The 26,883-nt window shown below is 38.7% G+C and overlaps 1 protein-coding gene across 1 annotated transcript in view; it reads left to right on the forward strand.

Annotated features, from left to right (window-relative positions):
* CUNH8orf34 (chromosome unknown C8orf34 homolog) overlaps positions 1-26,883 on the forward strand; it is a 291,185-nt gene that overhangs the window by 160,523 nt on the left and 103,779 nt on the right. Inside the window, exon 7 of the mRNA XM_011364628.1 lies at positions 18,389-18,524. Coding sequence (XP_011362930.1) covers positions 18,389-18,524 — 136 coding nt within the window. The remainder of the gene's footprint in view (positions 1-18,388; positions 18,525-26,883) is intronic.

The raw sequence follows: 26,883 nt of genomic DNA on the forward strand, positions 1-26,883 counted from the left end.
TAATGGAAAGGTGATAGTCATTGGATATTTTTGGAGGATGAGGGGGAGATGCAAGAAGCGAGTGAAGGGGGTCACCGTTGATGACCATACATCTATATCTATAAATGCTCTGGTTCTATGGTGTTTAATTAACGCCTGATATTGAGGTAGATTTTTGGTTGGATTTTACTTGTGTCTTGGATATTTTGAAATGAAAACGAGCTAGTGGAACTAATTTAAGATCTTCGTGTATCTACCCTCAAAGCACTTCTGGCCAGAGAAGTGAAATTTCGCATATTAGCATCTCTCAGGAAGCATTCACCCCCACACCACACATCTCCAGATGTTTAGCATTTGTGAGTATTTGAAAAAATGAAAACTACCATCTGTGTTTCTTACTTTCAATCAGAGCATATCACCAACAGCTGAAGGTATTCCCAGGCTATTCCTAAGGCTTTCTTGATCGAAAAAAAAGACCAAGAAGACTTTTTCTTCCCTGCTTCATTTGGTAGCAAGATTTATGTTTTCCTACCATAAACGTTCTTTAGTATAATAAAATATTCAAGACCGACATTGTCACCCGTGGTATTGGCTTACTAGGACTGTCCTAACGAAGTATAAACTGGGTCCTTAAACAATGGTTCTGGAGGATGGAAGTGCAAGGTCAAGATGTCTGCAGGGTTGCTTTCTTCTGAGGTCTCTCACCTTGGTCTCTAGATGGCCATCTTCTCTGTTGTCTTCCCTCTGCACATATCTATGTCCAAGTTTACCTTCTTCAGAGGGCACCAGGTATATTAGATTAAGGCCCACCCTAATGATCTCACTTTCACTATATACCTCTTTAAAGACCCTACTCTAAAAACAGTCACATTTTGAGGTACTGAGAGTTAGGATGTCAACATACGAATTTTGGGGGACACAGTTCTGCCCATAACATCTGCTAATTCATCTTGAAGCCTAAAAATCCACATTAATTGAGAAATTGGAATCTTTTCAGACGCAGTGTAAATGAACCTCCAAGTCTCTTGAATACAAAAATCTGGAGAATCTGTTCTGTGACTTCTCACGTAAGGTTTTTGGCATCAAAGGGAACCTATGAGTAATATTATTTAGAGGGAAGCAGATGTGTCTAGTCTCGATCATGATTTGGCAAAGTTCATGGCTAAGATGTATTCAAAAGGATATGGTTGAGATGTGCGACAAGACTCTAATGAATGTGAATTATGGAGCAACTTTAGAAGTCTGTGTGGCCAGCAAGGCCAGTGAAGGTTCCTGATGGGAAAGCAAACAGAACTTTCTGGTCAAGAATATAAACAAATGGTAAGAAGCAGTATAGTAGCTTTATATTAATTTATTCATTCTCTCATTTATTCAGTGAGCCTCTTGATAGTCTATTATGTGCTGAGTAGTGAAATAGAAATCAAGCATAGAAAGAGCCATGAAACATGGCTTCTCTCCTCAAGTTTTTCACTGTTTATGTGAGAAAGATATATTAAGCAAAAAATATAAAACCATGTCGTAAAGAGAGGAGTATAATAGGAACGTGTTGCACTGGAAAGCCGTTAGATATTAGATAGTCATCGGATAGTTTTGGAGGATGCTAGAGCTTTGAGGACAGGGTTGAAGAGCCTTAAGTTACGGATAGAATTTCTCTGATAAAGAGGACAGAGATGATGAGGGGCTGGAGAAAGGAATACAAAGCCCAGGAGGCAATATGAGCAAAAACAGTGCTAAGAAAACTTCATGATGTATGAAAGGGAATTGGAAGCAGTTATTTGGCGAAACTGGATCGCAGTCAGAAGCAAGAAAAGAACTTAAGAAGAAGGAAGAGTTATCATACCATGCAGGGCCTCCCGTGACACTGAAAAGAAGTTGCGATGTGTTTTATAGTCAAGAAAGTTCTGAGTGTGACATGAACAGATGCATATTCTTTAGCTCGCACGGCAGCTGTGTGGAAGACAGACCTGAGGGCACAGAACAGGAAGTGGGGAGAAGAGCTGAAGGCTTTCTTAGCAGTCCAAGTGCTTTAACCCAAGGCAAGTAAGGAAGACTTGGAAAGTAAAACTAGCAGACTTCGATGATAGGTTATGAGTGGGGAAGAGGGGAGTCGAGGGCAATAGGGCTCAAAATGGGACCCTGATTTCTGTGTTATAAATTCAGGAGCCTATTGACTCTTGGGGTTCAGCAAAATGGAGATGTGTTTAGGTGTCATTAGCGTGTCTCATAGTTGGAACCTATGGGGATTAACGTGATCCAGAAGAGAACAGAGAATAAGAAAAGAAGAAAACTAAGCATGTAACCTTGAGGAATCTCAAAGTGAAGGCCACAAAAGAGAGATTTAACACAGAGCTATAAGGAAAACCAGAAATGGCATGGTTACAGACGCAAGTGTGTGAACAGTTTTAAGTAAAGTTGGTGATCATTGGTGTCAAACTAAGATGCAGACTGAGTAGTCTCATTAGGTTTGACATTTGAGAAATCGCTGGCACTATTGAGAACAATGATGTGGTCATAGCAGCTTCTGGAATGCAGTAGATGGCAAACGTAACAGTGGGTAAGACAACGGAGCACACTCTCTTTATGTAATGATGTACGGCAGTTCACACACTCTCATTCTCTGTAATGATGTACGGCAGTTCACCAATTCATTCCTAGGGAATACTCGAATGAATGTTAGTGTAGTAAATCTATGTTAAGACTTCAGAAATGTGTGTGATTTTATGGTTTAACGTAATCATATTTGGACTTAGATCATTAACAATAAGTAGGCCAACTTTAGTATATTCTTGACTTCATTCACATACTCAGCAAGTCCCTTTAGGTATCTACGAAGCTTTGTGAGGTAAATAGCTACTCAGCCAGAGCGATAGGAGGAGGCAGAAGATATTAACCGCTTCCTCAATTTTTAACTTAGTTGAGGACACCTGAAAACTGTAAGAAAACACTTAAGTAGTAAGTTAAAGATAAATAAGGCACGTTGGTGTGATGTACATTTTATTTATGCACTCCAATGATAAATAAGGATTGATTAGAAAGAATTTGGATTAATCAGTTTCTTGGCTACAGTGAATCTTTTGATGTCTTCAAGGGACTGACTAATGGAGAGGGACATCAGAGAGGTAGCATGAGCCGAGATGTGGAGACGGAAACAAGCAACGTTAGGCAGAGACAAGGAAACTGATGAGATTTTTACAAGGAAGAGCCAGATTCTGAATTTGTTCTTTCTTGTTCTTAGTTTTCTATTCAGTTCAGCTGCTTTCCTTTTGGCAGAACGAAAATCGAAGAACTCCTAGGTCTAAGGTAAGGTACCTTGAGATCTCAGGTTTCTTCTAGGCTTGTTAGCTGAGACTACAGAAATAGATGCATTTTATAAATAAATATCTTTAAACCTTTAAAGTCAATTAAGGTTTTAAACGCAAATACTCTTATTATAGAAGTCAATATAGAGCAGCATTTAAGTCAAGAAATGCTACTGAAATCTGTTAGTCTTAAAATTAAACTGAAAGATTATGCTCTTTTCCCACTAGTTTTATAGTTTTCATTTTGTAGTGACATGAACTTAAGTTAGTATCAACTAATCTATCGAAATCTTCACTTCAGAAAGATTCCCATGTATTACTTGATACCCACTGTTTATAGATTTTGAGTCTGCTAACAATTTTGATTAAAGGGTAAACATGAAAAGACATGTTAGTTTAGTCTCTGACTTCAACTATCTATGTACTTACAAACAAATAGTAGGCAAAGGCTCCAACAATGAAATCTTGTACTTCAGTGAGTCAGAAGAGAAAAGTTTTGTTTTCACATTAATTGCAAATTTCAAATTAGTGTGGCTTTGTTATCAAATGGCATATGTTAAGTTTACTATTTGTCGTCTTTTCCTGGAAAGTTCAGAAAATCAAACTTTTGAAGGGCCTCTTTGGAAGTGAAATATGCTAGTCAGTCATACCTGTGACATGAATATGAGGATGATGGACGGTTCTTCCCAGAGCTTCAGGGAAATAGGACAATCTGGTATCTTCTGCAGTGTCCCCACTTCTAATCCATCTTTATCACTAATAGTAACCTAACTACATCTATTGACTGCTATCTGTATTCCAGATACCATTTTAGATTTCTCAAGCACTGACCCATTTAACCAACATGACAATCCCGAGTTAGCCCGTGCTTTTCCTCGTTTTACTAACAGAGAAGCTGAGGCTCTGAGATGTTAAACATTTAGCCCCAAATCACACTGCTAGTAGGAAGCATAATCAGAATTTGAATCAGCCTTGCTCCAAAGATGACACTCTGAACCACTAACCCGTTTCACTTCTCAGCGTAATGCCGTGGCTCAACACACCTCTTTTGCTTGTCTGATCATTTCAACCTGTATTGCCTTTCAAGACCTTTCATAGTTAAATATTGCTTTACTTATCCATTGTATTTCCCATAAGGACATTTATGAAATATCTATTATATGCCAAGAACTATGCATAATACTAGAGATGCAAAGTTGAATATGCTATGGTTACTGATTTTCAGGACTTAAAAATCAGTGAGGAACATTGACAAGTAAATCAATAATTATATTTTTTTCCTTTCCCTACCTCATTCCTTCTGCTAAGTTCTTTCTCTGTTTGCATGTCTCTGGAACTGCGGCTAGCATGATTCTTCTTCCTGTGAGTCTCATAGATAGATCTGTTTGAATTAGTCAGTCAATATCCCAAATAAAATGGTCATGTTTAGAAAAATTCAAATTCCTGGCTACCTCATAAAGTATTGGCTGACTTTGTTTCTAGCATCATTTAATGCTTCATCCACTTGAACATATATTAATGGTTTTGCAATATGCACAGTATCATTAGTTTTTATGTGGAGACATTGAAAATATTTATTTTTTCTTCTAAAAGGTGTAACTTCAGGCACATAAACTATCAGAATCACTGGTAGGATAATTGCCTTTGAACCCAGTAGACTTCAGCGAAATTGAAAAAAAGTAACAAAGGTGGATATTATTAGAATTAAACTCGAAGGTAAAATGGGCAGAAAGTTGTAGGAATTCTTGTCCTATAGCCTGTATTTTTCTATTAAAAAGATTTTTATGATTGTTTCAATTTTGTTGCCTTTTTTTATGCTAGATTTTTTTTTTTTTTTAATTTGGATCACACACCCCTTCCTATTTACCAATCTAAAAATCAGTCTTCAAAACTTAGGAGGAATGTTTAAACTCATGTCCTCTCTCTTTCTTAATAAAATGGCAGGAGTGATGATCAAAATTATGCTTCTGAAATAAGGATCGAAGGCCTTTCATCCCACTGTAAAGATACGGTTCATGTAATCACTCGGTGTTCTTCTGCTTCTGTCTTTTCCATTTCTTTATCTAGATATAATTCTTCACCTCGCCAAACGTTGACCGTCTATTATTTATTTAAAAGGTCAACATAACGTAGACGAAATTAAGAACTGTAAAATCAGCCCGTGGCTTGGAAGTTTTCTATCAAGCCGATGGGAGTTGAATGGATGTGATGGGGAAGAGGCAAAACCGATCCACACCTGTGTGTGAGTTCTCACTGACGGTTGTATGATTCAATGAATGAGCAGACAAAGACTGAAACTTAAATAATGATGCAAAGCAATATACTGTTAAGTTTCAAAGATCGTGGGTCCAGCGAGGAACACGGAGAGCATCAGCTCCTGCACAGACAATAGCTGCCTATAGCCATCGTCATGACACAGATGCTTTTGTTTCATTTTGTTTTCCCGTTATTCAAAAGGATGGATGCTCAGATTACTTACGAAAAATAGAGAATGCTGCATTTTTTTATGCTTCTTAATCGTAGTTGGTTCTGGAGCAGCCTGCATGTGTTTTGGAGGTTGGGAATAAACCAAACCTCCTAGAGTGGAGTGTTGGTGTTGGGAAAGAGTGATCCATAGAAGTAGAAATATATAAATATTTGTCTGGAATGAGGAACACCAAAATATTGAAGTTAGAGCTGGAAATGCATTCGGTACGTTTTATATGAAAAAGTGCTCTAAGTTCAAAAGTTCCGGAAGATGAACCCTAGAAGAAATGTTGAAGTTTTCCCCTGGCTCTGGCTTTGTCGAAGCCATGGCTACTGTCCATCCTGAGACGCTGAGCTAGGACAGTGTGGGACGTGATGGGCCATGTGTGCTTCAGTATTCCAATGGTGGACGTGAGGGGGAGGGGCGGGGGGAAGAAAGAGAGTGTGTGTGTGCCACGAAAAGCTGCTATGGGCCGCCTCCATTTTTTTGTCCTAACGTGCTCCTGAAAACCACATATGGGATCTGAGTCACAGAGTGGATCACATTTTCCCCACTCAAACAATGTTATAATTTCGGTATGAATTTAAGACAACATCACATAAATCATAAGTATAATCAACACTACAGCACAAAGGGGAAAATTCAGTTACTATCAACCTTTATACTAATTTAAAATGGCAAAATTATATCAAAATATTATGAACTGTGGATAATAGTGTTATATGAAATGATTAGAGGTGAGACTCCAAAGTACTATAAACTATATATAAAACACCCTACAAACAATTTAGCTATATCATAAATTTGGCTAAATGTTAAATTTTGATAACTGTTAATCTTTACTTTATCATTATCCTTGCCATTTTGAAACTGGGAAAACATTTTAAGGAATAATTTGAATGACTAGGTCTCTTACAATAAGGTGGTCTGGAATTTTAACTATTTGTCTTTCACATATTTTGATGTCTTAGATTATTTAATGTAAAACTACCCTCTAAAGTAATTCTTTAAGAATTCACTAAGAATTTTATTCTATTTTAAATAATTTGGAGAAAAGAAAAATTGCTTGAGTGTTGCATTTGTTATCTATAGCTGTGTAACAAATTATCATACATTTAACATTTTAACAACACATGTTAATTATCTCACAGTTTTTGGGGGGCCAGGAGTCCAGGCACAACTCACCTGGGTCCTCTACTTCTGAGTCTCTCACAGGCTGTAATCTAGGAATCAGTCAGGGTCTTTTATGGAACTCGACTGGAAACGGATTTGCCTCCAAACTCACGGAATTCAGTTCCTCAAGGGTTGTTGGACTAAGGGCCTCGGTTCTTGGCTGGTCATTGGCCAAAAGCCACCCTGAGTTTCTTGTCACATCGGCCTCCCCAACTTGTTTCATCAAAATGTGCAAGACAAAAAAGCAGAAGAAAAAGTATGCTAGCAAGATAAAAGTCACAGCCTTTCAAAACCTAATTGCAGAGGATGCTCAATCAACCTTCCTTCGTTTTATTAGAAACCAACTTCCTGTGTTTAGCTGATCTGTAATGGGAGAGAATTATGCCAGGGGACGAGTACCGGCAGGCAGGGGTCATAGAGCCGCCTGACAGCCATCTTGGCCCAGATGTGTTCAGCATGTCAGCGTTTGCTTGTCTGTTCCTCTTGTTTTCTTCTGCATGTTCAGTGCTCTGGAAAGGCATGGAAAGAACAACAGTGTTCTAAGTGGAAAAGGGACCAGAATTCCAGGGCGCGTGTGCTTTTGTTTATATAGCAGAGTGGTAGGTTTGTGGTATGGCTATAAGCTTGAGGCTTTCACAGTGCCAAAAGGCATTGTAATAAATGGTCATGGCAGAAAATATTCCGTGAGGAAGATAAAACTCAAGGCGGAATCTTCGTTTGATTAATCATGACGTTGCGGGAGGGCGTAAACAGAGTGGGGTCCGTTGTGCTTCCGAAGGACCGCAGGTGAAGCTGCGGTCGGGAAAGGAAAAGTGGGGGAATCAGAAAAGAACATAGAACACAAAACGCGAAGCAGCCACAGGGAGCAAAAATCGGTGAAAGAGCCGAGATGTTTTAAGGTGACTTGGGGAAAGTTTTGCTGTGCAAAGTTCAGTTGAACTATCACTTCCATAGTCTCATGAAATTTCCTGTAAAATCCCCATTGGTTAGATGTCATTTAGGGGAGGGGACATGACGAGGTACTGAGATCAGGTAAAAGCACCGTAGCCCTAGCAGACGAAGTTCCCTTTGTGTAGCACGGAGTTCATCAGTACCGTAGGGCGGGTGGGGTATTGTGCTGTGTTGGGAAAACCATCACCTTAGTGTTCAAATCCAGGCTGAACCATGGTACTGGTTCTGTAACTTGATCAGATTAAACCCCAACTCAAATGTCAGATCCCACAGGGTGAACTTAGCCTCCTCCTCGCTCCCTCCCAGTTATGACAACAAAAGATGCCTTCAGACATTTTCTAATGTCTCTTTGTAGTGGAGGGAGGAAGAAATCACCCTTTGTTGAGAAGCACTGCCCAGGAGGGTTGTCATGTGGGGCAAAATAAGGTGTAATACCTGAATGCAAGTAAGAATAGTTATAATCGGTACTCAACAGATGATGATCATCCTTTAAAAATTTGACATTAGAGAGTAATATCTTACATATGGAGTTCACTGGATATAAGTTTATTGAAATATAAAAGGCAAATAATACTGTGTTAATAATAATAATGTATACAATCACTAATTTGAGAAATCATTTGTTGTAGGTGTTTGTATGAATATATAAAAGCTGATCCTCAGACCATTCTCTTCCAATCAGTACTGCGTGCCTTGGGCACGTGTCTATAATACACCTGACCTATAAAGTGGAGATAATAGTGTCCTGGTGCTGCAGTGATTCGTTCACTTGTTCACTGAATACATACCTGAGTTAGGCATTGATTATATTGGCAGAACTGTATGGTAATGTGAGACAGTCTTTGCCTTCCTGGGGATTTATTAGCGAAGAATTAAATGATGAACAATAAATATATAATGTGACTCCAGGATGTAACAAATGTTATGGAGATTAAGAAGGGTAAAAAGGATAAAGAATGATAGAAGATAGAATAGTTAAGGAACCCGCTTAGAAAGTGATATTCGAGCAGAGATGTCAGTGAAGAAGCATGGCGTGGTCTTGCTGGGGGAAGGGCACCCCAGGCAGAGGACACAGCAAGTACAGAGACCTGATGACATTAACACTCCTGCATTGCTCAAGGCACAGAAAGAGGCCAGAGTTTCTGTACAGGGAGTGTGTTGTGTAGCCAATTTGTACATTTTTAGATTTTTAAATATCTTTTTCCTTATCACCAAAGACCCAATTTTAAGAAACTCAAAAAATGTGTATAACGTAGGAAGTGAGATGAACTTCTTACATGCCATCATATTGCATGACATGTTATTAAAGAACAGTTCCATAGAGGCAGCTCTCCAAGGAAATGGAACAAAATTGAAAGTTTTTGTAAAATTTCACTTGGGGCGACAGTGTTTCGTGGCTTGAAGTGTAAGAGATGAGAACAGCGTGTGAGTTCCAAGAAAGCAACACAGAATGGAAAGTGGATTTACAATGAGTCAGGCAGGGTGGCAACATCTTGTGGCGCGTGGCTCACATCTTGGTGACGGGAAAAGGTATGTCCTGGGCCTGCTTCTCGCCTGTGGCACACCACAGGGCGAATGAGTTGGCCACCACGGCCAAAAAACATCAGCAGCAATTTTAGTATATGGCCAGCCATGATCTTCTTTTTTTTTCCCCCCTAAAATTTGATTCTTTTTCTTATTTATCTTGAGAGGCTGAGTGTAAGACAGAAATAAAAAGAAACTGAGCGTGTGTGTTGGGAGGTGGGGGTAGGGTTGACAACAGGTAGCTATGATATTTACTACCGTTTTTAGATTAACCATATTGTATTTAGAATCCAACAAATGGGATGAGCTTAGTGAAACTTTTTTTCCTTATTTTTTCTTTACATTTTTGTGTGTATTTAGTTGACTTTCATTTACCTCCTTGAGAATATTGCATGGTGGGTTGAAAAATCTCAAGAGCAATAGCACAAAGTTCAGAGAGGGAAGGTAGTGAAGTTTAAAGGAAATAAAATGTAGGACAATTGAAGCAAAAGAAGACTATCCGATCAAGAGTTTAGTGAAGGAAGAATACCACCAAAGCTAAGACAAGCAACAATAGAGAATATAAGAGATGGAAGACAAAAGGAGGAAGGTAGTGGAAGATGTCAACCATCCAAGACTAGTTACACTTGAAATCCAAGAGAAACTAAGGATAAATCCTGAGTTTACTCACTAATACCTCCCCAATTTAGTTTTGTGCCATGTATACAAAATAAACTGACTTCAGCTTTACTAAAAATAAGTTTAAAACATGGCTATAGAAAACTTAACTGCTAGCGATGGGATTGTAACAGTTGATGCATTTATTGTACTCTCGCCAAAGAGCTTATTTTGAGTTAGAAAAGTATATAATTCATGCAGAAATACCCCTTGAAATGAGCTCAGTTAATATTCATGGTCTGGATCAAGAATTAAAATACCATCAAATATGGTACAGGGTATAATTATTAGGTTAAGGGTCAAAGTTCATTCTTAGGTAACAAATTAATACAGTGTACTTAGGAACTTCTCAACATAGGACCTTATTTATTTAACAGAGCTTACCAGAACATAAAAATTGTATTACATAGGACTGATAATTAGAAACAAAAGGAATACATGTAAGTGTGCTGAATCACCTGTCCTGGCTGAATAATACTTGCTGTAACATAATGGTGCCTAATTCGTAGCTAAAGTATTGGGACGATAAATGCTTTCTCACTATTGAGAAGTAATAATTCCAAGGGAATTAAAATTGAACAAATACACTTTTAACAGTAGTTAAAATGATGTGTTCACAACATTTTGCAGTGATTTTCATATTTGAAAAAAATTACGCATTTATACCCACTACCCCATAAAAATTAATAATTTACCTAGTCCCAGCCTTCTGAAAAGATTAACCAGCCTTTCCCTGAGATTACCTTGGTGCCACCTTTGCACTGCTCACATCTACACTGAACATTTTTGCCCAGTTTGCCTCACTTTGTTTTCCAGTTGCATTCCTAAAGCCCTCTACTTCTAAACTCTCTGTCCATCTCCTGTCTGTGGCTTCCCCCTAGCGCCCCTCAACTCTGGGCCCTGATGTTTATTACTCCTCTGACACTGACTCTAGATTTCGAAGTTGGTGACAATGCGTCCTCCCTTCACTGGGGGCTGTACCTGAGCTTTCAATCATACTGCGCTGGTACCAGGCCAGTCTGCTTATATAACTAACCCTCCCCGACACGAGCCACATACCTAGAGTTTCGGTCACTCATATTGAAAGAGAATTGTTCACAACTTCCATTTGTCAACCCTTCAGAGTGTAACAAAAGTTTCATGAAGTCCATTTTTGTGTGTGTATACAATATAATCTCTTGAATTTGTGGTAGGCGGAAATTAAGAAGAGCAAAGATGCACTCAGATGTGGCAACCAGGCTTTGGAGAGTGTGTGGATTTGAATTTGCTAGAAGCACTAACATTTTCTTCCAGATTGGAAGGAAAAAACCACTCCCAGATGTCTTAATTTTTCTGACTAACGGAAAAGCCTTCATGGTTTATATAACAATGGGTTCAATTAGCACAAGTCTTGTGATTCATTCGCAATCTAAGCGAACAAAGTCTAGCCTCTAAATTTTTACAAATGTTTGTGGTCATCATGGGTTTGGCTGTTGATGGTCAAAGAAATTAAATAGGCTCTGGTAGCTAACAAAGACAATCCCAGGGCGTTTCTTGTTCCTTTCAGTTAAGGATAGAAGACAGAATATATATAAATTTAGCTTTACATGAACATTTTCCATAATTTACCAGTCTAATCACTTTCTTTGTTTATTAATTTTATGTGGCCAAGGAAAGTAAATAATCTGTAACATACTCTCTCTTATGTTATTGAAAGGGGAAAATTCAGCACAACATTTAAATTCCATGAGAATTTTATTTTTTCAAATGCAATTCTAACTTAATTTTTTTTAACGAAAGTTAATTTTAAAAATTATAACCTATACTTTCTGGTATCTACCACTTCGTTCTTAATATTTATAAATTAGGTTAAGTCGTACCATGCTGATGTACTAAGAAAGAATGGTGAGCTCATATTTGAGGCGTGATTGTAGAAAGAACCAATAGAAGCATGGCCTTCACATCCTTCTTCCACCTTTCAACTAGAATTTGTCCCAGCAAAGTGAGTTATATTTTGTTCTCCATTCTTTCTTTTCCTCTTAAGGAAATATAGCTGTCTCACATAGCAAAAAAGGTTTCATAAATATTTTATGTAAACTTGTCTAATTTCTTATATGTTTTCTTAACATTTGTTTTATTTTTAATAATTCACTCAGAATATATAACATCTGCTTAAAATATTTGACCAAATCAGCTCTATTGGCATAAATCAACAAACCAATTGCAGTACAGGGAAAAACTGCCATATAATTCTTGTGTAACCCATCACTGAATCACTGTGAAGGGACTTATGTTTGGAAAGCTTTTAATTTTTTGTTATAAAGTTCCTAGAAACAGATGTGAAAATTCACTCATATCCCACATTGTCTAGTTTGGGCAGCTGTAAATTATTTCATGGATTACACTTGAATGAAATGCAAGTCCTAGGGTTATTTCATCGAGGCAGCTGTTATTTTCTTAAATTAAATCAAAACAATTCTCTGCTTGATTAATTCTTGGTTATTTGGATGGTAGAAAGATAAAGTGCTGACATGTCTTTTGTCATAAATTAGTTCACTTTTCTCAATTAGCGTCCCTGTGACTCAAAAGATGCATCATGGTTTTATAGACTACCTTTAAAAATAAATTACTGCTTTGGGCTTTCTATTGTGGAAAAAAATAAGTATGGTACTCTCTTCTTTTAAATATAATATTCATGTAATGCACACTGGTACCAAATTTACTTAACTTATGAATAATTCCTTATTCAGGTTTTAGTCAGAAAACTAAAATGGGTCTACAAAATTAAAACAGAATAGTGCCAAGAGCTAATAGACAATATCTGGCAGTTTTTTTGTTTGTTTGTTTGTTTTTTTAACTTCGATTAGTTGCTTTCTCATTTTTTTCCATAGCATTTAAAACATTTATTTTTTTTTTTTTCTGGGATAGAGCTGATTACATTACATTATTTTTTTACTGTTTACTACTTTAACTAAACATTAACATTGACTAGATAGTTTGATTTCAAAGTATCAAAATAGAGCAAGTATATTTTTTTAAATTCCCATCAGATTATTTTTTACATAATGTTCCTTTATTGTTACTTTAAGAATCAACTGTTACTTTAAGAATCATGGGAGTCTTTGTTGGAAAAGTATTTCTGATTGCTTCAAAGAAATTTTGAGTTGGTCAGAGACTCTCCTTACTACAGTGATTTTGTATCTACTGAGTTATTCTTTATACTGACATAAAGGGCTTATGTGGCCCATTGACTTTGCTTGACAGAGTGAATCTTGGTAAAGAGAGAATGAAGGAAGGAATATTTCTCAGAGTAAGACCTCTCCTAGGACTGCAGAAGCCAGTTTCACTGCCATCATCACAGTTGTATCTGACACTTTTATAGCCATAGCAGTTGCTGAGGCAGTTTCAGCTTGCAGCACCATACAGTCTCCAATGAACAAGCAAATGAATTCCAGAAGGCTTCTTTAAGATTCTCTTTTTCTCCCATACTATGACAGCTATTCTGAACTGGAGAAAAGAAGAAATGATACCCAGATGGAGATGGGGTGGCTAGGCAATCTTCAAAAATGCAGTCGTAGAATTCATGTCTTATTACTTTCTCTACATATCTCAAGCAACCTACAAATGCTTATATAATCATCATGAAGCTCCATAACCCTATTCTTTATCTTATTAGTAGAAAAAAATGGTGTAAAGGCAAGTAAAGCGTTGAGATTTGAACATGCCCTTAAAGGTAAGAGGTAATCATCATATGTAGATTCTCTAGTGCAGAGTGAACCATATAATTTCTTCATGTCGGGATGAAGAATAACTCAGTACTCACCTCATTAAGAAGTATGATGTGCTTTGCAGCTCCAAAAGTAAAGCCAAGGAAGCAACTTTTAGCTTTAATTCATAGCAATACGGCCTCCAAGAGATTGTTGTTTCATTTAAACAATCTGGTTTTAAACATTCAATTTCCTCTTTTTATCACTATCAGATATACACTAAATCCATCATAGATTTGTAATGAGAATGTTTGAGAGAAGCTTAGATTTGGATGAAACCTGAGAGATCATTTAGTGTGGTGCTTTTGCAAAATTCTAAATCATCCACCATAAGTAATTATCCAGCCTCTGCTTTAAACACTTCAGGGATGGGATGCTCACATCTCCCACACAGCACTATTCAATATGCCTTTGAACAGCTGTAAATGTTAGAAGGTTGTTAATGTTGACTCAGAAATGTACTTTCCGCTCCTCAGACCCATTTCTTCTCTGAAACCATAGAAGGAACTCAGATATCTTTTCTATGTGACAAACCTGTAGCTATTAAATGTTGCCATTATGGAAATAAATGAAGACCATCCAAGCGAGAATAAGCAGAGGCTATTTATACAGAGCTTCTTATAGCAAGGGAGTCAGCTACCATGACTTGCATTTACCAGAGACCCGAAGACAGGTAGGGGAGTGGGAAAGCTTTATAATGAGAAAGAAAGATTGGGGGTGGGGAGCAGGGAATCTCAAAGTATGCTCTGATCGGAAGTAGTTGGCATGGAGAGGCTGGAGGCAGGCTAACTGGAAGCAGATTATCTTATGCAGCTGGTTTGGGGAGCATAGGTGACTTTCTCTGGTTGGTCCTGAGTTGGAAATGGGGATAAGAGGAGGAAAACTGGTCTGTATCAACAGAGTCCTGAATGTTTTGAGCCAACTACTGCAGAAATTGTGGTTTGGCATCACTGGGTAATTCTAGCCGAGGTTGTGGCTCAGTGTTCTAATGTCATTGTGATCTATCCATTGTCTGTCTGTATAGTCGTCTCTCAGTCTTCTCTTTCGGTTGCTTTCTCCCTTTCAGGAAGTTGGCCAAAAGGTAGGACTAGAGATCCACATCTTCACTGCTTGATTCTTCACTTGTCTCCGTAGTCAATTGTGTCACAAGAGCTTACTAATTTTTTTTACATTGTATTATCATGGTGGTCATCTGCTGAGAAAGTGCTGTACAGAAGCTTTTAAGACTTGTATTAAAGCACTGAGATTAAGCCTTCAGATGACAGAATTCAATGGACTGGCATCATGACCACTGTGATAAAAACGAGAACAATCGAAAGTTTTTTAAAGATGCTTCTGAACCAAGAATATGAATTGCCAACCAAGGCCAAGAGAACGATCTCACTGGTCATAAGGATCAACCTTAGAAAGCCAAGTAGCTTTTTTCTTAAGATCATATATAGCCTTTTCTACCTTACCTGTTTCATGGAGTGAAATGAAGCAAGAAGTATTAGCAGTGGCACAGATACTACCGTGATTAGTGGCTAAGAAGCCTAGATTATCACTATCTCTTGCCAAGGAATTGAGACGGATCTGCTTTAATTGTTTACATAAACAATGAATCAATAACTCACCCAGATAAAGTGTCCGAATAATCAAGGGTAGCTTAATTTTGGAGCTTGCATCTGAATTACGATGTACAGCTTTCACAATTTATAGAATTAGGGTGTCTCTGTACAGATAATGTAATACCATTCCTAAAGGGTATGAGATATAGGTATGAAATAAGCAAGACGAACCATCCTGCCACAGAGGAAGGCGTATCTGGTAGGAACACATAGGTATCCAGGAAAAAGGCATCATTCGTGACATGATGTTGAAACCAGGGCCTTACATGAGCTGGGTAAGCAGAGATTGAGGTTAGAATGATTTTGCTGTGATCTAGTAATTTTAATAAGAATGGAACAAAAGGGAAAAAAAAGGGCTATTATGGGCAGGAGACAACAAGGAGTCTACAGAAAATGAGAAGAAGGAATGACCGTAAGTAAGGAGATGAAAAACAAAATAGGAATTAGGAGTTTTGATCTAACATCTTGGGCAGAAGCTGCCCACTATCTGAGGTCATCGGATCGTTCTAAAGGCCTTGGGGCATCTGTCTGCCAGGAAGATCAGCCGCTTCCACAGAAACTCTGCGAATCCTGTTTGAGGTCCCCTATTAAAATAGGCGTCTTGTTTTGTTGATTCCGGATTGCTTCTTTAGTTGTGACATGTTAACCCAGGGATTTACTCCAGCGAGTTTTACTTCTGTATTTGTTGTTAACAGTACTTGGTAGAATCCCTTTGCATGAGCTTCAAGAGCAGTTTTTCTCTGATGTATCTTCCAACAGGCAAAATCTCATAGTCGAATATTGTTAAGAGGCTGTTTAAGATATTTTGAGTGTGACCTTTACCTCTTGGTGATAGGTCTGGAAATAGTACATGAATCTCCTGCAATATTTTGCGATGTCTGTGTACAGCGGGACAGAGTGTAGTACCATAGGTAAAACCCTGAAGCACACTGTCTTCCAGTTGCCAGCTCATAGAGAAGTGAACAGTGTGTCCCTAAGGAGTGAATTGTACCAGCATAAGGAAGAGTGGAAGTGCCTTTGATCAAGGGAACTCAAGTGTTTCTGAGAGTTGTGTTAAACTTATCTAAGAATGCCATTGATTCTGTCCGCTTTTCCAGAAGTTTGTAGATGAGAGCAGCGTGGTTTCTGAGTCAGAGGTAACGTCCTATAGAGTTCTTTTATAATGTTTCTTGTGACATGTGTGCCTGGGTACTTGATTAAAAAGTTTGTATTCCCAAGACAGAAAACAGGAAATCAGGTAGTTTTTCAGCAACTATAAAGAACGTAGCTTTTTGCCAAAGAGATGTTTCAACCCCTCCTGAAAAAAGACATACAATAACTAAAACATATTCCGTTCTCTTGTACTGTAGAAGCTGTGGAAAATTCCTCAGAAGGTGTTCAGAGGGCCCTCGAAGCTTTGGGTCCTGGCCATATCCCACCTTTGCAGGTTTTCTAGAATTACATTGTTGACAAGTGACATATGACTCAAACATGGCCTCCATTGTCTTTTTAAAGTTTCTCTAGCCATGTTGATTTAAGACGAACCAATTTATCTGTACTATGATGAGTAGTTTCACTGGGAAATTTAGCTAATAACCCTTTGAAACCTTCTGGTGTCACCAGGAGGCTGTCTTGAGAGAACTGGAGATTATCTGAGTGAAGCTAGAACCATATATATTTTTTTCATTTTTCCTTTTCGGAATGAGGCTAAATGTTGATATTTCATATTAGTTTCCTTTACAGATCTGTCTTTTAAGAGTTTAGATAGGAGCATAACCTTGGTTAAGGCTGCTTGTTTGGCAAAATAATCCACTAGCTAGAGTATTTTCTTTAGCGTCCATATCAAGTGGGCTTAATCACCTTGAGATTCTTCACCCTAGCATGGGTCAGGAAGACTTCAGGCCCCTTAGCTAGATACCTGCTGTGACCCACTGTTTCTGAGTTGCTTAGCAAGAGTTTTCCTGTCAGGTATATTCCATTCTTTCTCAACTAACTATAAATTACCCAATCTCACTTTTGAAATCTAATGCCCCGTCTCCCCACCCCTTTCGCTTTTGTCGTAAAATGTCATATATACCCAATGTTAACTCAGTATCTTTGGAATTTTCATGCTTATGTGAATTCTCCTTGGGCATTATTAAAATTAGATTTCCTTCCGTTAATCTGTCTCTGTTAATTTGATTATTGGCCCAGCTAGAAGAACTTAGAAGGTGGGAGAAAAAGTATTGATTTTTTTCAGTCCACCCAAAGAGAGAGTGATTTTCCTCCTTAAAAAGATTATAACCTCAATAGTGGGTAATGTTTTAGCAAAATTATAATTTATCTTCTGAGATTTTATGTACCTTTTTTTGCTAAAGCTGAGAGCAAGTAAATGGAATCGCTTTTATAAGATTTCTTGTTCTCCGAATAAAACCGGAGGTCACGTACTAGTGCATCAGGACTGAAATATAAAAGACATTTAGATCTTTTAAGTCTTGATTGGGGACCCAGAAAAACAGGAAGGGACCTCAGTGAACAGCTGGGGCATGACTATCCCGGTGTCCTGTCGTCCTCCCCAGGGGAGGACGGAAAGGGAAGGTTTAGAATGGGAAGAGCGAAGGCTTCAGATATGTTCTGGTTGGGGAATGTTGGATGGGGAAGCAGCGGGTGGGCTAATAAGAAGCAAAGGATGTTACGTAATCAGTTTGGGAGCAAATTTGTCTTTTTCTGATTGGTTCTGAGTTGGAAGCAAAGGCAAAAATAGGGAAGCTGGTGGTCATTGACCTAAGTCTTGACCATCTGGGGACCAGTCGCTGCTGAGGTGGTTTGGCTTCCTGTAAATCTTATGTAATTTGTCTCCAGCTACATCTAGAAGTGATTTAAAAAATAATTAACGGATGAGGTAAGATTTTTGCACAGCAGAAATATGTTGTACTTAACAAACTACTGGCAAACACCTGAAAACGTGGACTTTTCTTTTGAAGACTATTAGAATTAAATTTTCTCTCTATAATTGTGTTGTTACAGAGGATCTTGATGATTTAAGAATGGAGGGAGTAACTACCCTGGTACCTTCTGGGAGCAAATTTAACCAAGGTCGTGCTGTTCACCCTGCTGAACCTCAGGCCAAGGTCACACTGAACATCTGTTCAAGGTGTGCCAGGTAAAACAGATCATAGGTACAGTATGCGTAAACGTGATTTTGATGTTTAAAAGCTAAGAGTTCGATACAAAGTGTGTGCTCCTCTGTGTTAGGAAAAGCTTTTCCTTCTCGTTTTCTTCTGTGCTGACCCTGGCAGAGGTCAGTCGCGTTATCCTTGTGCCCTGTGCCACTCAGACCAGCGGGGAATCAAAGAGTTTAGAGCGTCTTCACCTCACAAATCTGAGACTATTTTAAGTCTTTTTTGTTTCTGAATTTCATTTGCTATCTGCCTTTCTGTTCCCTTTCAAAGGAAGATTCAAGGGGCTCTGAAAGTTCAAAGCCACTTTTAAAGCACCTGCATAAAGCACGAGTTTGCCCAGGTACCGTTTCAGAGCTGATATTATTGGCCTCTTAACCTGCTCCTTATACTGTTCACCTCCTGGAAAGAATTTAATCAGCTTGACGCTTTTCAGTTTTGGCAGCTGGAAGCAATCTTTGCATGTACTGTATGTGGCCAAAGAAGTAGCTTAAGTTACTGCCAAGCCAGATCCCAGTGCTGGTCTAGCAGAAACTCACCAAAGAGCTCGAATTCATTCTTCTGTAGGAACTAAATCTCATTTGCAAAGAGGCTTTTAAGCCTGTTTAAATGAGGAAACAAGCCTTCTCACCCTTATGTAAATAGCACAGATTAGCAAGAACAATGCCCTGGCTGGCAGGTTTTATCTCCCTTTCTTTAGCTCTAGCTATTCCTTTGTGCTGTTAGAGAGGGGATTAGCTGCCTGGAATTAGGGAGGGGGAAAGTGTAGGAAAACCAGATCTGATTTCTGTAGCCTTTCCTCTTTCCCTTTTACCCCTTTTGAATTTTTATTTTAATTGTTACAGGTTTAGAAAGATAGAAAGGACACACCTCTTAGAAAATCAAGGGGTGTTGTTCGAGACCATTAAGAGAAATGTCACAGCACATCGGTGAAAACATCGGTAGAAACATTGCTTAGACAAGTGATATTTAGGTGAACTGGCTTTTTGGTTAGGGTAGGGCTTTGAAGAAAACCGGTAATGTTTATGTGATGATAGGTATCCTGAGTATACAAGGCCATCTATGGAAGAGTTGTCTGGCATTTTTATAAAAAATTTATTTGTACATTTTGTAGAAATGATTTGTATATTTGCAGTTTGACTGGAGCGGGGGGCTGTGCTTGAATCTTTCATATCATTTGGAGAAGGTTGGGATATGAGGTGTTGATTTTTCAAAGAGCTTATGGAAATGATATGTTTTACTAAACTATCAAGGATTTGAATTCTGAAAGGACCGAGTACATACGCAGCCCTAAATTATTTACCATTCACTTTCACAGTGACCGAGTTAGACTGTAAATAGCAAACAATCCGCTTTTAAGGTGAGCCCTTAACTCGATTTATTGAAAAAATATTCAGTTGAATAACTGGTTACATTTACTGCATTCTCACTTTGTACCAGATACTATTTTAAGCACATTTATAAATACATAAACTCATTTAATTCTCAAATAATGCTGGGCATTAATTACTATTATTATCCTTATTTTACAGATAAGGAAACTGAGACATGAGTTGGTTAAATAACTTGTCTAAAGGAGCACAGCCAGTAGGTGGCAAAATACAGTTTCAAACCCTGGGCAGTATAGCTTGAAGGTCTGCCTCGTCATTTTGTTTTATTGCTGAACACTAAGCTACTGTCTGAAGGTGAAGATGGAGGCCTAAAATAGAAACACTGGAATAGAAAGAGGTTTAGGTGTTTGAAATGATGAGCGTTCACGGATGTTTCGAGGCAGAATAAGGCAATGTACTTTAAAAAGGAAGCCAGAGACATACTGATTTAGGGAAACGTGATCGCTAGTATAGAAGACAGTAAGCTGTTAATATTAGACAAGCTGCTATAGGCAGAGTTTAAAGTGGAAGGAAAACTTTAATATATCAGTTGTTAAGAACTATAAAGAACCTGAGATTTTACCCTATTTGCAGCCTGTGAGTCTGCCCCGGTTTTATAGATGCTGGCAGAAGCCATGAAACTCCTGGGGCAGAGACCAAGCTCTTAGTCCTCGTAACAATAACCAGAGTTCAGCATTTGCACTGGATTCCTGAGGTACAAATCTCAAAATGACACAAATGGGAAAGCAGATGGAAGTATGTGAGAGGAACCTTGAGTTTAGGAACCCTGACTATTTTACGATGGGAAGTCAGCGTAGCGCTCGAGAGAGACTCTGTCACTATCTTCAAAGGCTGTTTGTAAACACGTCGGAACAGAATGTCTGCAACAAAGGCTGTCAGCGTCTCTGCTCACAAAATATGTGGAAATGCGAGAAACTCACAGAGAATTGTCTCCCATAATAGAATGGGCTACTTTTGTAATGTATTGATGTTGTTATCAGAATTTCCCATAATTAATTCTCAAACATCAACTTATGTTGCCGGCTTATACTCTCCTAGTTGTATTATACTTTTTAGGCCAGGGCTGAGCAGTTAACTGAGGCAGAAGTCATAAACTGACCGACTGTGGATAGTGTCCAGGTTTGTATGTCCACATAACATTTAAAAATACCACTAGATTATACCAACTTTACATAAAAATTGAGATTTTTATCATCTCTTGAAAATCTATACAGGTGATGAAAATGGGCCCACATTCCCAAATGGTTCCAGGCCAGTAGCTTTCCCCTCGAGACCCTTAGACTCAGCAGCTCACCTCAGATCGTCTGTCCAGCCTCATTCATTCTTACCACCTGTCTGCAGTCTGTAGGCCTTTGTAACCTCTGACATCCAGAAACATTGGAACTCCAAAGATGAGCAGTGAATCCTGACTGGAGGAGCCCAGCCAGGCCCCTGGGAGAAGGATCCGGAACCCAAAAGAGGCAGGTCCTGCTGTCTCAGGGTACCAGGTGATGGGTAGGGATTCGTGGTAGGCGGTCTAATCTTAGAATGACCAGGCAGTCTCTCAGAACTCAGCGAGTCCACCAGAAACCCAGCTCTGCAAATTAGACCCACACGGAGAAAACAGTCTCTCCATTCAGAGAACAGTGCCCGTTGTCATTGCTCTCCTTGTGGCACCGATACCCAGCCTGGAAGAGGCCCGTGAGAGAGGACACAGGCTTCATAGAGGAAGCCAGACACCGGATTTTGGACCTGGGGTCAGGATTTAATTCCAAATCCTACTGGACGGGAGAAAGTGCGCTGCTCATGGATAAGAAAGTTTAGGATAATCAGTGTTAAGTTAAACCACATACTTACCAAGCCTCTTCAAGGCTTTACAGCAAAGGTAGAACAGAAAGACAAGTCTTTTGAAGTCTGGCAGAGGGCTCTGATGCCCGCACACCCTACATTACCTACTGTGTCATCTTGGGCAATTTATGCAAATATTTAGAAAATCTGGTCCGTCCTCTGTGAAGCGAAGTTTCCGTGATCCTGGGGACCTACAGGGACAGTGGAGGAGGCTGGACGGGGTCGTGTGGGCAGAGACAGCGCGTGCTCGCAGTGCGAGGCTCTCGGGGGATGGGTTTGCTCTGCCGTCCTCCCCATCCCTGGGCTGATTACTACATCGGCACTCGAGAGCTTTAAAATGCTTTGCGTTCCCTCACCCACCATTGTTTTGACTGCCCACGTGAAAGCCCTCAGTTATGGAGGGAGAGAGAGCCTCATATTCCTGACGTTCAGGAATCTTCTCTTGCCTTAGGCTTCTGACTGGGGAGAAGACGATGATCCTCTTAACCAGGATTTCTGTGTTCGATGAAGCAGTGTAAGGGGATGACATCTCTGTCTGCTGTTTCTTAGCGTTTTAAGGTCAAGGAATCATTTTTTACCTGGAGCTGGAGAGGTGAAATGTAGTAAGGGAGTTTAATGGATGTCTTGTAATCTGGAAATAATACTGTAGCCCCAAGATACTATCCACAACCTCAATATAGAGTCAATGACACTCAAGCGACGTTCAGAGCTTCTGTGAATAAACCATCCAAGATCAAGTTAGTGTGGAGAGATGGAGCCTGCTCTTCAGATTATTGTTTTCCTCCATTTCTTTTTCAAGTATTGTACCACTCATGAGCCACTTACGGGGTCACAGTAGCTAGAAGTGAGCTTGCATTTGATCTGTCCAGAACATTTTATGCTTTGGTCAAGCTGAGGGTGTACAGCTGAAGGCCGCAGAGCCCTTCTCACTTAGAACCAGTCGAAGACAGAATCTGTAATAAGACTGATGCGCTCCACTGGGAATCACTGAAGGCTGTAAGATACGTGTGACCACAGGAGGGACTTGCACTTGACAAAGCATCAGGACGAGAGGAATTCAGCCCACATTAAATTACTCTGTAAAGTTTTATGTGGAACAAAGTGGCTAAAATACCAAGGATGGCAAGAAGTTTATTAATCAGCAAGTTACAGGAAATAAGATCAGAGAATTTTTTATAAATACTTCATACATGGTTAGAAAATACAGAAGGAGAAAGCTTTTAAGCTGGAAAATTATCCAGGGCAGTGATACTCCTTTACCCTTAGTGGCCTTAGTCGGTGTGGACATGGCTGCGATTTGTATGATTTAAACAAAGATACGGCATCATCTGGCTGGTGGAAAAATGAATGGCTGACAGACACTGACCACCATGATATAGTAAGATTTTTAGGCCAAAATATGTCATTTTTTCCCATTACATTATAAAAGAAGCTATTATAAAAATGCAATTTTAAGTAAATTAATTATTTTCTGTGTAGGATATAGCGAAGTCCTTATAATTGGTGATTTTATTTATTACAAGGCAGATTTTAATAGGTGATTTTATGTATTACAAGGTAGGCTTTTAATATATTCATTGAGTGTCTTAACTTGACTTTTAGCAGATTCCACTAACACAGCTACAAATCCTTGAATGCCATGGGCAAAGCAAGTTTCATTTCTTGCTAAGGAGTCACACTAAGTCACAGTGACTAAAAAGTCAAGTGTGGGAAGGGCCATACCACACATTATCAGGAATTGTCAGTAAAACCTTACAGTTTTAAAAAAATAGCGGTTTGCAAAATTGTGTTTTGAATTAAATTTCTCTGTTAAATACTCTAAGTTTTTCGTTTAAAGATAACAGTTAAAATACAAATAACAAGCAGTCAAATGCCGATACCAAGGCACCAAATTACTATTTCAGTGAAATTTATTAAGCCATTTTTCTGGAAAGACCACCCACTGCCATTCTGAGGAATTAAATCTTGTTTTTGTGAATTCCTGCCCGGGCATTCTGGGTGGTAAGATGCTGTTTGTTTTTGATGGTGCAAGTGTTCGCATTCATTCATGCTTAACGTCAGTAGTGCTCAAAAAGAGGAACTTAAAGCCATTTTAAAAGTGATTGGATTATGGAGAACATGCAGTGATACTGTCTCAGGAACTGCAGCGTGAGTATGCCAGGAGGCATTTGTTTCCAAACAGCCTGCTGATTCTTAACCGATTTGCCTCACTTCATTGTACCAAAAATTGTTCATCATTTCTCCCAAACATCACGACATTAAAATAGTGAGTTCAGTTGTATGCTGACACGATAAAATCGAAGCAGATCATCATTGGTGATGGAACGCTGAAGAAAAGGTAAATGTCAGACCTCATAAATGGGAAATAATTTCATACTGTCTATGTTAGGATTTACTGGTTGACTTGAGTAAACCTACGTAATTAATTACACATTATATCCTGTTTCACTTCCCTGTGCATTTTTTCCTTTTTATCCTCAACTACACTTATAAGGTTTCTATTCAGCGAGTTCCCATCGGAGGGAAAGGCAAGCAAAACTGACATGAACGAAAATGGATAAGGACAAAAAGGGACACTATTACTTGTTGAAAGTTAAAAGTTTTTCATAAAATTGACTTCCTACTCCTAGAGGATTAAAAGGTCCCATTTGAGTTACGAATACTGCGCACCACCTACTGCCATGTTTTAAGCGAGTGACAAAAATATTTAATTTGAACCGAAATGCGTAAGCTCACACTCTGTGTCAAGTACTGTGACAAGCTCTGAAAATAAAAATTAATACCCTTGACCCCTAGGGACTTATAATCTAGCTGGAAAAAGACATGTAACCAGATAAATGCGTCCCCAAATGTCAGATGCCGGAGTGCCATGGAAAAAATAAAGCCTAGTAAGATGGCTACGTTATGCCAGATACGATTGATGGTTATTTCATGGGGCTGTCACTGCGAGAGAAATTCACACCCTTGGAAATATTGACATGTGGCTTTCATTGTTCATTCAAGATCTGCATGAAAGAAGTGAGAGCAGGAGACACCAGTCGTAAACTGGGAACCACTTCATCTCAGTTTATAACATACTAATTTCGTATTTTTTTTAAATTTATAAGTCAATGCAAGATCCTCCCCATCCCCACTTCTTTCAGTAATTGTTTTGTGATTAATAGAGGAGGGAGAACCTTGAATGCACACGCACACACACGCACCACCTACAACACTGTTTCATTGCTTTGTGACAAAGAGCTGGGGCTTTAGAGCAAGGGAGACCAGGGTTGGAATCTCCGTTTGGCCAATGAACAATTTGGGGAAATCACTTAACCTCTCTAAACCTCAGTTTACCATTTGTAACATGGAGGTGATAATTTCTGCCCACGGGATTATAGCAGAGTGAAATGGCTAGCTCGGTTTCGAGCAGAGTCTACTCTGAAAAAAAAAAAAAAGTCTGTTTAAGATAAATAATCATATACTTTCCAAAAAAGTTAAGTATACATTTGAAATCCAAGGAAGTCATATTTTGTGCTCAGAGGGAAAAAAAAGTATCAAATTGAAGATCTGTGAAAATGTCACAGAGGTTTAGGGAGTCAAATATTAAGGGTAATTTGGTTGATGTTTAAATTAAAAACATAAAGGTATTTTGATTCTAGAGACTTTTCCTCATCATCCCTCTCTCTGTGCATGTACCAGTCTAAATATACATGTTTATACTACAAAGAAATTGCCTAACAATGCATTTCTGAGAATGTATCCTCATCTTTAAGTGGCACATGACAGCAAAGCCTGGATGACAGCACATCTGTTTACAACATGGTTTACTGAATATTTTAAGCCCACTGTTGAGACTTACTGCTAAGATAAAAAAAGATTTCTTTCGAAATATTACTGCTTGTTGACAGTGCACCTGGTCACCCAAGAGCTCTGATGGAGCTGGACAGTGCGATGCATGTTGTTTCCTGTCTGCTAATGCAGCATCCATTTCGCAGGCCACGGATCAAGAAGTAATTTCAACTTTTTTTTTTGGCGGTGGGGATGGAGGGGCGGCAAGGCAACCCTTGGTTGACCTCACAGATCGCAAGGACCTTGTCAGTTTACAATCCCTTTTTTTTTATTTTTTACACCTACAGTCTCCCATCCACGTATTAATCAGGCCTGACCCTACTTAGCTTCCGAGATCAGACATAATTTCAACTTCTAAGTCTTATTTAAGAAATACATTTTGTAAGGCTATATATAGCTCCCAGAGACAGTGATGATACCTCTGATGCGCCTGGGCAAAGTAAATCGAAAACCTTCTGCAAAGTGTTCATTCTAGATCAACACACTGGGTACCATTCTAGATGCCATTAAGAACATTCATGATTCATGGGAAGAGGTCAAAATAGCAACATTAACAGGAGTTTGGAAGAAGTTGATTCCAACTGTTATGGATAACTTGGAGGGATTTGAGACCTCAGTGGAGGAAGTAACTGCAGATGTGCTGGAAAGAGCAAGAGAGCTCGGATTAGAAGTGGAGCCTGGAGCTGTGACTGAATAGCAGCAACCTCGTGATAAAACTTCAACGAATGAGCAGTCGCTTCTCAAGGATGAGCAGAGAAAGTGGATTCTTGATATGGCATCTACTCCTGGTGAAGATGCTGTTATGGTGATTGTTGAAATGACAACAAAGGATTTAAAATATTACATAACCTTACTAAATAAAGCAACAACATTTTTGCCATTGTACTGAAAAAGATTGGGACAGAAATGTACTTTATTAAATAAATATGTCTGTGAGGTATGAATTCATATTGATACTTCCAAACCAATTATAATAGTATAGCATTCCTATTTAAATTCTTGGTTCTGTAATTGAAACTTTGTTTCTTTTATACTGAAAATCTTTACTTCTAACAACATATACAATTATTTCCTGTACTGACAACTGGACACAGATCACAGATGAAATAGAGGGTGTCCCAAAATTCTTAGTGTAGTTTTAAATTATTATAGCTTAAAACTGCTATAAGACCTTTGGGATAGCCTGTACATAATGTTGCAAACAATAAAACCACTGAATTAATTTTAGAAATTCTATGTAATTCCTTTTGTTTTTAGATTACATCGATTACACCAAAGATTTGGAGTGAAGTTG

This window comes from Pteropus vampyrus, unplaced genomic scaffold, assembly GCF_000151845.1.
Source record: "Pteropus vampyrus isolate Shadow unplaced genomic scaffold, Pvam_2.0 Scaffold99, whole genome shotgun sequence".
Taxonomy (NCBI): Eukaryota; Metazoa; Chordata; class Mammalia; order Chiroptera; family Pteropodidae; genus Pteropus; species Pteropus vampyrus.